The sequence below is a fragment of the Staurois parvus genome, unplaced genomic scaffold (assembly GCF_062004578.1).
Source record: "Staurois parvus isolate SC_StPar_1 unplaced genomic scaffold, SC_StPar_1.0 ptg000048l, whole genome shotgun sequence".
Classification (NCBI taxonomy): Eukaryota; Metazoa; Chordata; class Amphibia; order Anura; family Ranidae; genus Staurois; species Staurois parvus.
In genome coordinates this window covers 6,129,443-6,143,813 of record NW_028317844.1, presented here as the reverse complement: position 1 = coordinate 6,143,813, position 14,371 = coordinate 6,129,443, and the positions used below count along the sequence as shown (strand labels likewise).

General features: G+C 40.1%; 1 protein-coding gene across 3 annotated transcripts in view; it reads left to right on the top strand.

Annotated features, from left to right (window-relative positions):
• Positions 1–14,371, top strand: part of SOBP (sine oculis binding protein homolog) — a 246,459-nt gene that overhangs the window by 41,508 nt on the left and 190,580 nt on the right. For all 3 annotated transcript variants that reach the window (XM_089664910.1, XM_089664917.1, XM_089664924.1), the window contains exon 2: positions 12,412–12,550. In XM_089664910.1, the coding sequence (XP_089521036.1) occupies positions 12,412–12,550 (139 nt within the window). The remainder of the gene's footprint in view (positions 1–12,411; positions 12,551–14,371) is intronic.

The window sequence follows — 14,371 nt, the reverse complement described above, 5'->3', positions numbered from 1 at the left end:
GAATGCTAGTCATCACTAGAACACACAGAAACAATTATTTTCTATGTGCTCTGTTCACACTGCAACGCATCCTTGAGCTGTGGCGAAGTGAGCTGGAATAAAATACAGACATGCATTTTTTGCTGCGCAAAGGAAGGCACTGCATGTCACTGAAGAGACACTTCAAAATTGACTGGACATATGTCATTTGGAAGGCATTATTGGTCCCCAAACACTTCCACTGATATCAATATAAATACACTTTGGGGCATTTGCAGTGATGATGATGTCAATACTTGCGCATGAATTGGATTAACCTCTCTGGCGGTATTCCCGAGTGTAGCTCGGGGTAAAGTTTCAGTACCACAAGCGGTAACCCCGAGCTATACTCGGGCTTACCATGCGGCGCTGCTCTGCGATCTCTCGATCACTTACCTTGTCCTGCGCTACCGCGATGTCCCTCCTGCAGTGTCCCCGGCAATGTAATCTGGTGGATGCCAACATCTGTCATCTGGGTTCCATCCCCTGTGAGCGTCGGGACGTACGGGGGACGGAATGGCGGGGAATTTGAAAATGACAAAAAGTGACATTCACTAAAATCACATAGTAAAACATTACTGTATCAAACCATTTCACATACATTTTGTCCCTAGTGCTTTGTCCTGTGCCCTGCCTGCATTTTTATTGTTCTTTCTGCCTGGAAACTGAGAAATGTCCATGGCGTCCAAAAAGTGTCCCTTTAGGTCAAAATCGGTTTTAGACCAGCTAGAGAACAGCGATAGTAAATTAGAACCACTTTCAGAATTGATTGATAATGATTCATGGGGAAATTCGTCATCAGACACTGAAAACAATTTTGCGACTTTGCTCAGTGATGTGCAAACTTGGCGCTATATTTCAAATTTCAGTGTTTTTGGTTTGATTATATTATTGAATTAAATGTATTATTATATTATTATTTTTTATGATTATTTATTAAATTATAATTTATGATTTCGTGTTTCAAGTTTTATCCTACCGGGGATGTTTACTAGAGTCTTGTTCGGACAGATTTCAGTGAGTTATTCCTAAAAATTACAGGCCTACAACAAAAAAAATACATATTTTAATGCAAAAAAATGTACCGCTTTGAGCACAGAAATATGGACATAATCAGACCGCTAGGGAGGTTAAAGTGAGGGAGAGGTGCGCATAGTCAGCCTCACTCTCTCTTCCCAGATTCCATTTTGCTCCAATGGCAGAACAGGAGCTGAGACAGTTGGAGATGGGCTGGGTGCAGTGGTTGACCAGGGCGCCTTTTGTGTCTTGCCGTGCTCTTAGCGTACCACATCACTTGCGGAGACCGCCGTCATGAGCGTTGTCCTATTCTAGTAGGTTTCATCTGCTCAATCCTCTGGAATCTGTCTTCACATGCTTGGGATAGACAAGTCCCTATCTCACTGAAGGTCAATGACCCAACGACTACTCTCAACCTGGTTTGGCCAGCCTGTCGAAGCTGTTGCTCGAGGTGTGGCCACTGCGCATACTACAGCTCCTAGGAGCCATAGGTGAGAGCTGAGTGACAGGTGGGGACCAAAGGTGGACGAGCTGCCCTGGAAGGACACGACCTGCCCTTACACCAGAGGTGCTACCCCTCCCTGAACACCCCATACACCCCATGCATTTGCAGTACATTTACATTGGTATCAATGGAAGCATTTGGGGAGTGGTATTGTCTGTGAAATGACACGTGACTAGTCAATTTTGTGTGAGATATGATGTAAACATGACCGTAAACATGAATCTTAGTGTACTTTCTTTAATTCTTCCAGATCTGTGAAGTAATCTAGCATTAAACTCTGTTCCAGTAATACAGACCAGTTGCAGTTTCTTCTCTCCTTGTACATAGTGACAGGTCTTGTCTCTGCCCCCCTCCTGTAGTTTTCTGTAGTCGGTTTGGCCTTCTAGGCCCCTCTCTACACAGGCTATATACACCACTGTGATGATGTAATTGCTACATTTACAAGATAATATCTAGGCTTGCAAAGACATTTGGTTCACAAAATGTAGATCTGTGTCCTTTGTGGCTATTTAGGAGTATAATGAAAGTTTTTGCACCCAAAGTTCAGCTTTAAATTGTGTTCCAAGTGGGGAAAAGGGTGCAGCCGTGCTTAAAACCCTGCATACTGGTAGATTTACGACCAATCAGGGGCAGACTGACAACTCATGGGGCCCCCGGGCAATAGGGGATCATGGGGCTCCGGTGTCCTCTCCCCAAACTCAAACTACACCCAAAAAAGCCTATGAAAGGTACCAGGGGCATCTCATGGGGCCCTCTACTGACCCTGGGCCCTCGGACAGTGCCCGAGTGCTCGAATGGTCAGTCCACCCCTGCCACCAATTTATCTTATAATACACCACAGTCACGGTGGCAGGTAAACCACATCCACAAATCCATGACCCTGGCCCAAAAGGGGTTGCTTTTTTTTACAGATACAACAAATTTAGTATATACTGAATATCTATGTATATTTATATACACTGAAAATATGGAGTAGCACTGTTACATTGAACTTGCAATTGCACCCCATATTAAATACAAGCAGATCCTATAAGTTGGGCTTTAAATGGTTTTATTTAATAAATATGTCTTTGTATTAGCATCAAAAATGCTTGTATGCATCTTTTTAAAGTAAGTTTTCACTGAAAAGTTTTGTTCCAGAACATATCTTATTTTGCTTGCCAGGTATTTTCCTGTGGTTATTTTGTGAATAGGACCACACAAGAATGATGTATCCAACCAGTACGCAATACAAATTTTTGTATTGTGAAAAATTCGTAAACTGAAACGTGGTTTCCCATAGGAATGCATTGAAAACCAATTAATCCGTCCCGAAGGTCAGAAAAAAGTAAAAAAAAAGTCTTATCTGTTCAAAACTCTTTATAAAGTGCACTTTAAAGGCATAGTACTGTACAGGTACATGATTAAAAAAAAATTGTAAATGCATTGAAAACCATATAATCCGTACGTATTGTGAAAAAAAATTGTAAATCGAGCCATTATTTTCAATGGATTTTCATTCGTAAACCGAAAATTACATTAACCGAGTTGCTTGTAAACCGAGGTATGCCTGTATATACTGTATATATAATATATATATATATATATATATATGTATATGTACTCTCCTTACAGTCTTCTATGCTGCAAGAACACATAAAACTGTTAAAGATCAAAGCAATGGTAGTTGGAAATCTGTGCTTATGCTTTAATATATAATTTACCATCGACTAGAAGAAAAATGTAACCGCACTGAAATTTTTGACCTATTTTTTTCATTCTGACCAAAACGTTAATAATCTTACCATTATCTGTTTGCCAGAAAAGTATGTGAGAGTTATCAAACAATGGTTACCACAAAACATTAGATATACAGAAGCACTGCCAACCAAAATGACTTGGATCGCTTTACGCGTAACTGTGCTCAAAATTCCAAGACGGCTTTACAAGCTTTTTATTTCCATTCATTTTTGGATGGTGAACTCTAATTTGTACTTTAAATGCACAGCAAAGAGTTGACTGTAAATAAAAAAAAAACACATTTCCTGTTTAATATACACTGTAAATTTTAACCATTTGGAAAAGTGTTGTCTTGCAGATCTGCACACTCATTGTAGGCACATGAATTGTCAGACACAGGCTGAGTGTGTGCCAAGGAGTGACTGAGACAGTATAAGAAAGGGAGGCAATCATTGTGCAGAAAAATAAAAAAAGTGGCTGTACTAATAGCAGTGTGGCATACACACAGTAAAAAAGTAACTAGTGAAGTTAAAGTGTTACTAAACCCAGGACCCTGCATTCACTATATCTGGTCTCCCACAGTACACACAACATGGAAATGCAATTATTCTAGTAAATATAAACTGCTAAATACCTTTTCTCATCAGCAGTTAGAGCAGTCTTGTGACTTCAGCTGAGCACTGGTTAAAGTTTGTAGGAAGACTTTTCTTTCTGCTCTAGGAGGATGCAAAACCCCAGCCTTTGTGGCTGTCGGCTTGTAGTTCTCAATGAACTACCACAGCACTGTTGAGCGCTGTGGCAGTTCATTGATGGGACTGTAGGCGGAAGAAAATTCCAGCAAACACGCAAAGAATAAAACACCGAATCACCAAATTGGTGGCCTGGTTTATTGTTTTAAAACATTGACTGAAACATTGATTGAAGATCAACTTTATTAAATCAGAATAACCAGATCAACTTTAGCAACCAGAATACTTAATATCAATTGAATGTATTCAGCCAAGCCACCAAGGGCTCATCTACACTGCAGCTGATAAACTGCAAGATCATTAGCACTCATCAAAACCTCAGTGTAGTATTTTTGAAAAGCTTCTAATGGTTGCATTTGCAGCATTCTCATTGTGGAGATCCCAGTAAACATGAGCAATACGAATCTGTAAAATGTCCATACCTTTTATTCCTGATTCCTCACCTAGGTGAGGATAATGTAAATCGTCCAGCTGCTGACTCCTAGATTGTCCACATCACATATCACAGGAGGTAGTGGGACTAGGGTTGCCATATCATCCCTTTAAAACCAAACACATATTATTTACACAAGTTCCGGGGCTGATTAAGGTGGTAATCAAACTCACTCATCTGCATTAAATTAGCCTCAGAACCTGTGTAACTAATATGTGTTCGGTTTTAAAGGGATGAGGTGGCAACCCTAAGTGGGACAAAGTATCATGTGATTTATTTTATTTTTATTTTTTTATTTAAATTTATAAAATTTTCCAGTATAAAACAACTTAGTACGTAAACACTTCATTTGTACTTAAAATTCCATTTTACATCATCTTACCCCCCCCACCCTTCCTCCCCCCCACCGTTTACCCCAGTCCTCTCTAGATTTCCTCCTAGACTCTGACCAATTTCAGATACCTTTTAGATGTTTTAAAATTTAACCAACTACTCCATGTTTTCCTAAATTCTTCTATTTTATCCTCCTCTATGTAATATAGCTCCTCCATCCTATAAGTATCTTCCACTCCACTATTTATCCAATCATTTTTTTGTGGCGGCTCTAGAGCTTGCCAGAACCTGGGAATCAATCCCTTAGTTGCACTAATTAGATGATATAGTACCCTATTTTCATGTGATTTTAACCACTTCCAGTCCAGCCCATGTATATAAACGGCCGGACTGGAGCAGTGCAGGAGCGGGTTTCCGTTTACAAACAGGGGCCACTTTCACAGCCTGTGCGTGCTCCCTGGGAGCGCACAGCACCGTGATCCGGTGCCCGCTGTGTCCTCTTGACCGATCGCTGTACGGGACCTCTGTGTGAGGTCCTGATTCATGTGATCACTGATTGGCAAATCAGTGATCACATGAATAGTAGTAAGCAAGATGTCACTTCCTGACATCATTGCTCACTACTTGTGAAATCTGCGAGTGATTCCAGAGGTCACATGGTACAAGGCTATTGTACCATATGACAAGCTGTGACCAATCACAGCTCTCACAATATTTCTCAATGGCTGCAAGAATGCAGTCAGAGAGAAGGAGAAACGATTGATTTTACAGCCTTTATGGGTGTAAAAGCAATCAGTGTAAAAAAAAAAATCTTCGTCACCCCCCACAAGTAGTACAGTGTCACTATGGTGACACTGTACTGCTAGGGTGACAGTATGTAAAAAAAAACCCTACATAATAATATAAAAAAATAAAATAAAAATGTAAAAAACTAATTTGAAAAATTATAATTTTTGGTTATAAACTAATTTGGGTTATTTTTTTTTTACGAAAAAGATGACTGAATAAATTTTGGCCAGGATTATTCATTTGTAAAATTTTATAAGAAAACACTTTTTTTCAAAATTTGTGGATTTTTTCATTTATATAGCAAAAAAAAAATTTAAATCCCAGTGGTGAATAAATACCACCAAAATAAAGTTTTATCTGTCTAAAAAAAAAATGCATAACTGAGCAATTGTAATTCAAAGAGTGATAGCACTGAAAGCTGAAAATTGGCCTTGACAGGAAGGGGGTAAAAGTGTCTGGACTTGAAGTGGTTAATGCACAGGCACAGACACGCCATGGGTCTGGGACCCGGCATAGACTTGCCATGTGTCTGGAACCCGGCATAGACTTGCCATGGGTCTGGGACCCGGCATAGACCTTCTATGGGTCTGGGACCCATCATAGACTTTCAATGGGTCTGGGACCCGACATAGACTTGCCATGGGTCTGGAACCCGGCATAGACTTGCCATGGTTCTGGGACCCGGCAGAGACTTTCCATGGGTCTGGGACCCATCATAGACTTTCAATGGGTCTGGGACCCGACATAGACTTGCCATGGGTCTGGAACCCTGCATAGACTTGCCATGGGTCTGGGACCTGACATAGACTTGCCATGGGTCTGGAATCCGGCATAGACTAGCCATGAGTCTGGGACTTGGCATAGACTTTCACATCACAGATCTCTGTTAGGTCTTTGGGACCTGGTAGAAACTTTCTGGCATGTCTGCACATGTGGAAGGAATCCCAAGGAGCTGGTAGACACCGGTGGTGGCATGGAAGAGCCAGGAAAAAGACTTCTACGTTTGCAGTGCAACAGCAGACCAGCACCAGGAGAAATATAGCTACAAGAAAGACAACGCTGAGCTCCATGGACTAGTATTTTTTTTAAAATTTATATTATTATACACAGACAAGTATTAGAAAGATGAAATCTTAGTTTACTTTGGCAGGGATGATACTGCCACCACCCTGCACACAGTATGAATAACACTGTGCTACCTAGAAGGTCACATATACACGTTATGTCATATCAGTGTCCTCTTGTAACAGGGCAGTTGTCTTTCTTGCAATAGAGGAGCACTCAATAAATATGACAGCACTTTACTGTAACAAGAAGTACTCTCCTATACTAATCTACATTTTGTGAAACAATTTACTAGTTGTTTTTTTTTGTTTCCTGGCTCACAGATATGCAAAAACAATCTAATGCACAGAGCAGCTGCAATTAAATATTGGGAATCCACATGTAGTTTTACTACAGCTTTGTGTCTGACTATATCAATTACTATCAAGCAGACAAACCAGGAAAGATACAAAGCTGAGTACATGATACAGTTTGCTTTTCATTAAGGCTCCATTCACACTTGTGTGACTTCAAAGTTGTGCGATTTCCATTGTGAATTTGATGCAACTTTGAATGGGCACGACTTGGATGCGACTTCGGCTGTTGCTTTGACTGTTACACAAGACTCATAGTAGTGCAGGAACCTTTTTAAAGTTGCTGCTATTTTAAGTTACATAGATTTGAACTGCTTCCACTGAAATACATGGGCTGTGACTTGTCATGCGACTCTATGTGTCCAAAGTCACATGACAAGTCCTACAAGTGTGAATGGAGTCTAAACCCTATTTTGAACTAGGAACTGAATATAAATCATATGATGCTTAATTTCTGACATAAGCACTGACTTTATTGGTCATTCAAAACTTCAAGTGATACTAAAGATAAAAATATTTTTTACCTTAATGCATTTCTTGCATTAAGTTAAAAAACATTTTTATTTCCCTGCCTCCCTCCTTCCCTGTGTGAAGGGGAAGAGAGGGGAGAACAGATCCAGCACTGTGCATGACTTCTTCTATTTTCCCATCTCTTCTTCATGCAGCACTCGAGCAGCAGCAGGAGCCATTGGCTCCTACTGCTGTCAATCAAATGTAGTGAAGAGGAAGTGGGGGGCTAAGTCCCACTGTGTAAGTCTAAGGAGCTCGGCTCAATAGACACACAGCCCAGGAGCGCACAGACACTGTGTGCCCCATAGCAACCGGCTTGCTCTTGGGACACAGTAAGAAGAGGAGCCAAGATCGCCGTCGGGGGGCAAAACCGAGAAGAGGAGGATCAGGGTCTGCTCTGTGCAATACCACTGCACAGAGCAAATGAGTATACCATGTTTGTTATTGTTATTAAAAAAATATATTTTTGAGTTTATTAACACTTTCATTTTCCATGCCAGTGTTGTTTTCTGGACTAGTTGAAATAAAACAAACATGAATTTAAATAAAGTAAACCTGGGCTTACTGCAAATTTGAAACCCTTCTAAAACCTATGATTTTGCTGGTTGGTCAGCACAACTCAACCCAAAAGTTACAAAATGTGTATTGATGTTTAACCGTGGTCATGCTATGGACATACAAATATTTCTATATATTGAACAAACAGTAAATAGGCTTTAAAAGAAGCCCTCACTTACTTTTGTAGCTACAGACAACGTGGAGCAGTTCATCTTCAAATATCACAAGAACAGCAGTGGAGTCAATCAAGTCCAGTCTCACCCTGTGTTTACATTAGAAATTAGAAAGCTGGCAGGCTTCTAACTCACTTTCTGGGAAGGGAGGGTGCAATATGAACCAAGCTGCTTAAATGAAGCTGAAAATACTGTCTGCTGTAAGATTGAATTACTCCACAGTTCCTGCAGCAACAGAGGTTACCTGGGGCCTATTCTTAAGTGTATTTAAATCCAAGAATAAAAATGTAATATAGTCAGCTTAAAAGTCCTTAGATAACTCTAAGCTGCATTCGTTTTCATTTGTTCAGATTTTTTTTCTCCTATTTTCACCTGGCGATGCAATAATATACTTCCAGTCCTAGGGTGACAACGCTGTACTGTGTCTTTGGAGGAGCAGCAAGGTCATTTTACACTACTCAATCCTGCTTTGGATTCTAAACATCTCCCTGTCTCCTAATTGCCATAACACTGGGGCTGTTTTGTAGTTGACGAAAGGGCTGGTAACATTGTTTGAGATCTGAGTTTATTGCAAAGAAGGATGCAAGCTCACTGACTTTCTGGCAAAGTCAACAGGTAATCTTCTTGTGGTAAATGTGCTGTGAAAATCAAACTAACGCAGCCACCGCATCTAAGAACCAATAAGTTGCAATACGTTCCATTTTTGTTCTTGGGTTTAACTTGTTGCCACCCTCATAACACATATGCGCCAAAATGTGGGCTTTAATACCCACAAGCTTCACATATGTGTCACTGAGAGGCGGATGTTGTTCCTGTGCTGTGAGCATGCTCCCAGCGCAGATGCTGAGCTGTCAAAGACAGCTCTCGGTACTCACTAACGATCCGTAGCTGGTGGGACTGGTTTCCAATCATGTGACCACTGTGACAGCCAATCAAAGCTGATCCTTACACCCCCCCAGTTGTAAAGACACTGTGGCTGGGCAAGAAATGTAACTGCAACTAAAATCCAACTTTTATGGATGCATCAGAGTAGCACAGTTTGTACATGGCGCCCCTTGTTATTCAGGAAGGATTGAAAGGAAAATTTCTAAGAAGAAATATATGTTTCTGTCAGCACTAGCAGTGAAATGTAAAGGAGATGATGGCGATTGGTTTCCAACTTTGCACCAAGGGAAAGATTTGAATGTGTGTCTAGACACATCTCTCATGTGTTTTCTAGATAGTAGGCAACGGTAAGGCGCACTACTCGAAGTACAGTGCAACGTGCTGCAAACTATAGGATTAATTCTCATAATGTTTTAGGATTATTTACTTGGTAAATGAAATACATATGTGGTTAAATATTTATGGCTCTCCTAGGAGTTTATGAAACGCTAAGCCGGAGTTAAGCATATTGTGTGATGAAAGATTGCATTACATAAGAAAAGCTGAATTCTAAAAACGGCAACAAATATTTTGACAGACCCCTGAAAAGCCTCTTTCTGTGTGGCGCTCAGTACATTATATTGTTTAAACCACTTAAAAAAAAAACCCATGTATTTATTTATTTTTTTTGTCTATAAGATTTAAAAGTGCATTTCTCAATGAGCTAAATAGATTTATTTTTAAACTATGGAGACCACCACATGGCTGAGACATTTCTCTTTATAGGCCAGTGTTTTTGTTCTGCTCTGGGAAATCAATATGGATTGCATCCAAGAATCGCTCTCATGGTCCAATAGGAATCTGCAGTGTCTTTTAATCACTGACATTGCAGATTTCTAGTGGGTGACCTTGTCAGCCATCTTTGATTATATGACTGTGATGGGAGCCAAAAATGTTTCCAATCTCTAACAAATGTGTGAGCGAGATAACACATTTTCGAGGTTTTGTGTTGATGTACAAAGTGTGGATGTAATGAACCCGAGGGCCCCAATTTCAACATGTTTTTATAACAGTCATGCAATACATGGGGTAACAATGGCATTCTTTGGTAGGAACCCACATCAGACTCTTCCAAAGCTCAGCCTTAGCGTCTGAATTTAAATACATTTTAATTTCCCTAAGCCCCGTAAAAAATAGAAAATGTTGTTTTCACTGCAATACTTACCTTCTCCTTGGCACTGTCCCCTAAAAAAAAAAGTCTGTTGAGACCAGTAGCTGCTGCCCCACTTCTGGATTGAATGTTGTCCAACCTCACCTGACCTGGAAGTCTGTGCACAGGCAGTCACACTTTTGTAGACTTCTGGCCCATTTGCTAGCACCATTTTTTTTGTCTAGATTATTTAAAATGCATTTCCCGATTAGTTAAATAGTTTTATTTTTAAACTACACATTAATCATTTACATCAATGTTAAGGGTTTGTGTTACCACAGGAAGACACTTCAATATTAAAATATAACTGAGACTCAGTTCACACTAGTGCTACTCTATGCAGTGTGACTCACGGTCTATTTTAATGCGACATTAGAGTTTATGGGACTCTAACTCGTATCAAAGTCAGATCAAAGTAGAACAGATATGAGGGCAAATCTTCAAATGGGGACTCTAGTTCTGGAGACCGTGGAGACAACCAGGGATTCCCTCACGTTGTAGGGATTACCCCTCACTTGCTATTTTGGCCAAGAGACAGGAAGTGAAGGGAAATCTACCCAATGGTGAGACAGATGGCAAAAAATGACAGGGGCTATAACCTTCCCTTACTGATAAGAAAGAGTTGGACACTTTAATTTGGAATCATTATAAATTGATTGTCTGGATTTTATTAAAATTATTGTATAAGCATTTTACTTTATTTATAGTTTATTGGCTTCCATGGTGCACAATATAGCATTTTTATTTGCTCTTTTAGGCAGCAGGATGTCCATTATTATTAATATTATACAGGATTTATATAGCGCCAACAGTTTGCTCAGCGCTTTACAATATAAGGGAGACAGTACAATTACAATACATTTCAGTGCAGAAGGAAATTTGAGGGCCCTGCTCGTGGAGCTTACAAGCTAAAGGAAGGGGGAGGTGATACAAAAGCTCATAGCTGTGGGGGATGATCTGGTGGAGGTGATTCAAGTACAGTTCTTAGGTAGTGGTGGGGTAGGCTTCCCTGAATAAGTGAGTTTTCAAAGATCACCTAAAGGCAGACAGGGTGGGGGCTGACCAGACATACTGTGGTAGGGAGTTTCAGAGGATGGGAGAGGCACTGGAGAAGTCCTGGAGGTGAGCGTTGGAGGAGGTGATGTGGGAGCTAGAGAGGAAGATATCTTGGGAGGAGCGGAGTGGGTGATTTGTAAAGTCATGAGTGGGGGATCGGGGGGGAGGAAATATTACAAGCTCGATTTGGAAAGATTGAGTTTAAGGTAGTGGTGTGACATCCATGCTGATATGCTGCTTAGTAGGTTTGTGATATGTGAGGAGATTGAGAGGGTGAGCTGGGGAGTGGAGAGATGGATCTGGGTGTCATCAGCATAAAGGTGGTATTGGAAGCCATGGGAGGTTATCAGTTGGCCCAGGGAGGAGGTGCAGAGAGAGGAAAGGAGAGGCCCAAGGAGAGAATTTTGGGGTACCCCAACGGAAAGAGGGAGAGGAGTGGAAGAGGAGAAGTTGTATATGACACTGAAAGTGCGCTGAGAAAGGTAAGAGGAGAACCAGGAGAGAGCAGAGTCACCGAGGCCGATGGAGTGGAGTTTACTGAGGAGGAGTGGGTGGTTGACTGTGTCAAAGGCAGCGGAAAGGTCAAGGAGTATGAGTATAGACATACACTACCTTTGGAAACACACTGCAATCAGATTGCATGGTACTTTTGTACCATGCAATACAATGCGGGCAAAAGCACTGCATTTGCAACCTGTGTTTGGGGTGTTGTTAACTTTGCACTGACACCCACTGCAGATTTCAAGGGCAGTGCGAATGGAATGTGGTGTGGGAAACTGTGACGGAACCCGGGTCTCCTGAACTGTGTTCTAGTTCTTACACTTTTTAGCAGTACACTCATTCTTTTATTATATAAATGCTGTACAACAGGTTTGCAATTCTCTTCTCTGCCTACAGAATGCTGTTTACTCTGCCCATGGAGAGCTGTTGGATAAAAAAAATCTGATACAAATATAAGGTTCATTTGTGTTGCAAATGAAACAATAATGTTATGAATATGTGAACACCCACCCTGCAATGTCACTAATTGCAAAAACAATGTTTTTATTCTTTTTTCAGAACTTTGCTGAAAATACCATGAATGAACTTCTTGGCTGGTATGGCTATGACAAGGTGGAGCTGAAAGATGCTGATGATATTGAGTTTAGGAACTATCATCCAGATGGGGAACTCCGGCAACATATTTCTGTTCTCAAAGGTAATACAAGTTCATTTGTAAGAATTTATTTATCCTTGATGTTTTTTGTTTTTTGCTTGTTTTTATATCAGGTAAAAGACTATGAGATATTTCAAGGAAAAAGGTATACGTTTAGTGGGTTTTATTAAATTGATTAACTTGTTTTGTGCACTATTTTATTTATTTTTATTTTTCATTAACCTGGATCATAAAGTCAACCTCATCAGATGATGTCAGAGATAGAAATAGAGTAGCAATCTTTCAGTGGGGACAATTGTTACAGTGACAGCTATTTAGGAGAGGATTTGCCTTCCTTTTTGGGGGCCTCCTTGCACTTCATGTTGTGTCTCAGGACAGGAAGTACAGACACATCTCCCTTAAAGGGGAACTTCACTCTCTCACTCAACATTGACTATTTTGAATCCTTATGCTGCCAGCATTAGTAATTAGATAGAAAAGTATTTCCTATTTACTTTTTATTATTATTATACAGGATTTATATAGCGCCAACAGTTTTCTCAGCGCTTTACAATATAAAGGGAGACAATACAGCAACAATACAGTTCAATACAAGAGGGATAGGAGGGCCCTGCTCCCTGGAGCTTACAATTTACTTGTTTACTTCCTAGTTTCCATGCCTAGGCAAATTATGTCATACATCCCAGGAGTCTTCAGGAGGGGAGGGAGGGTTCTCAGCTCAGGCTATGCCTGAGCTAAGGGCAGATGGATTCCAGGAAGTAAATTCTACATGAATCATTTGACTTTACTCAAGATGACCACTGCCAGAAACGCCAGATTTTCTAAGTGAATTCTCAGCAAAATAAAACATGAAGACATGGATGGATGGGGGAGTTTGCTTTGAATATTAAAATTGAATTAAACAGTGCTTTTGGTTTGCAGTGCTCAGATACAGTGTAGTTCTGCTTTAAGTGACACGGACTGCACGAAAAAAGCTGATGAGGATTTCCCTATTCTCTACTCTGTTCAAAAAACATTTGGCTTTAGATATACTAGCTGGTCAGATAGGGTAATAATTTAAAGCGGATTGTGGTTTAGTTTAGTATACTAGCTTCTTTTGAGGCCACATGAATAATTGAGATAGGAATACAGCTAAGGCCTTCTTTAGTGGTGTTGTAAGACACTCCCTAGGTGCAGGGGAAGTTTGGATAGAGAAGTTTTGAATACAAGGGGGTTGATTATTATGAGCAAACAAGCTGTTCACTTTGCAAGGGAAGTGGCACAATACAAGGGAATTTTCTCCAGAGCTTAGTGAATGTGGTCAAATTTCACTTTGAAAATAATACCTAATTATATGCAAAGAAAATACAACTTAGAGCAGTGTTTTTCAAACTTTTTTCAGTCATGGCACCCTTTATAATTATGCACAATCTTGAGGCATCCCATTCCAAAATGAGAAAAACTAAACTAATAGTTTTACATATTGCACCAACATCCACACACTTAAGCCGGCCATACACGGGTCAAATTCCAAAAGAATTTTCTTTGGAAAATATTTTTAAAGTATTTTCTTTCAAATTTCGCACCATTAGAAACAGCCGATTTTTGTGCAGCTATCAAATTTGAGTGATCAGGTATGTTGGAAATTTTTCAAAAAACAAACAAATTTATAATCAATGATGGGAGAGTTGCGCGATGTAATCGAAAAAGAAACGAGTATGAGCTGTGACCTGGAAAGTAAAGAAAATTCTTGGCCACGAAAATTCTTTTCTGTAGCAACATGAGGTGAAACTAAAATACTTGGTTGGTTGAATTTTCAAATCAATGGTGATACAATTGAATTACAAAACGCACAAAATTTCTGATTTGATAAAGAAAATTAAT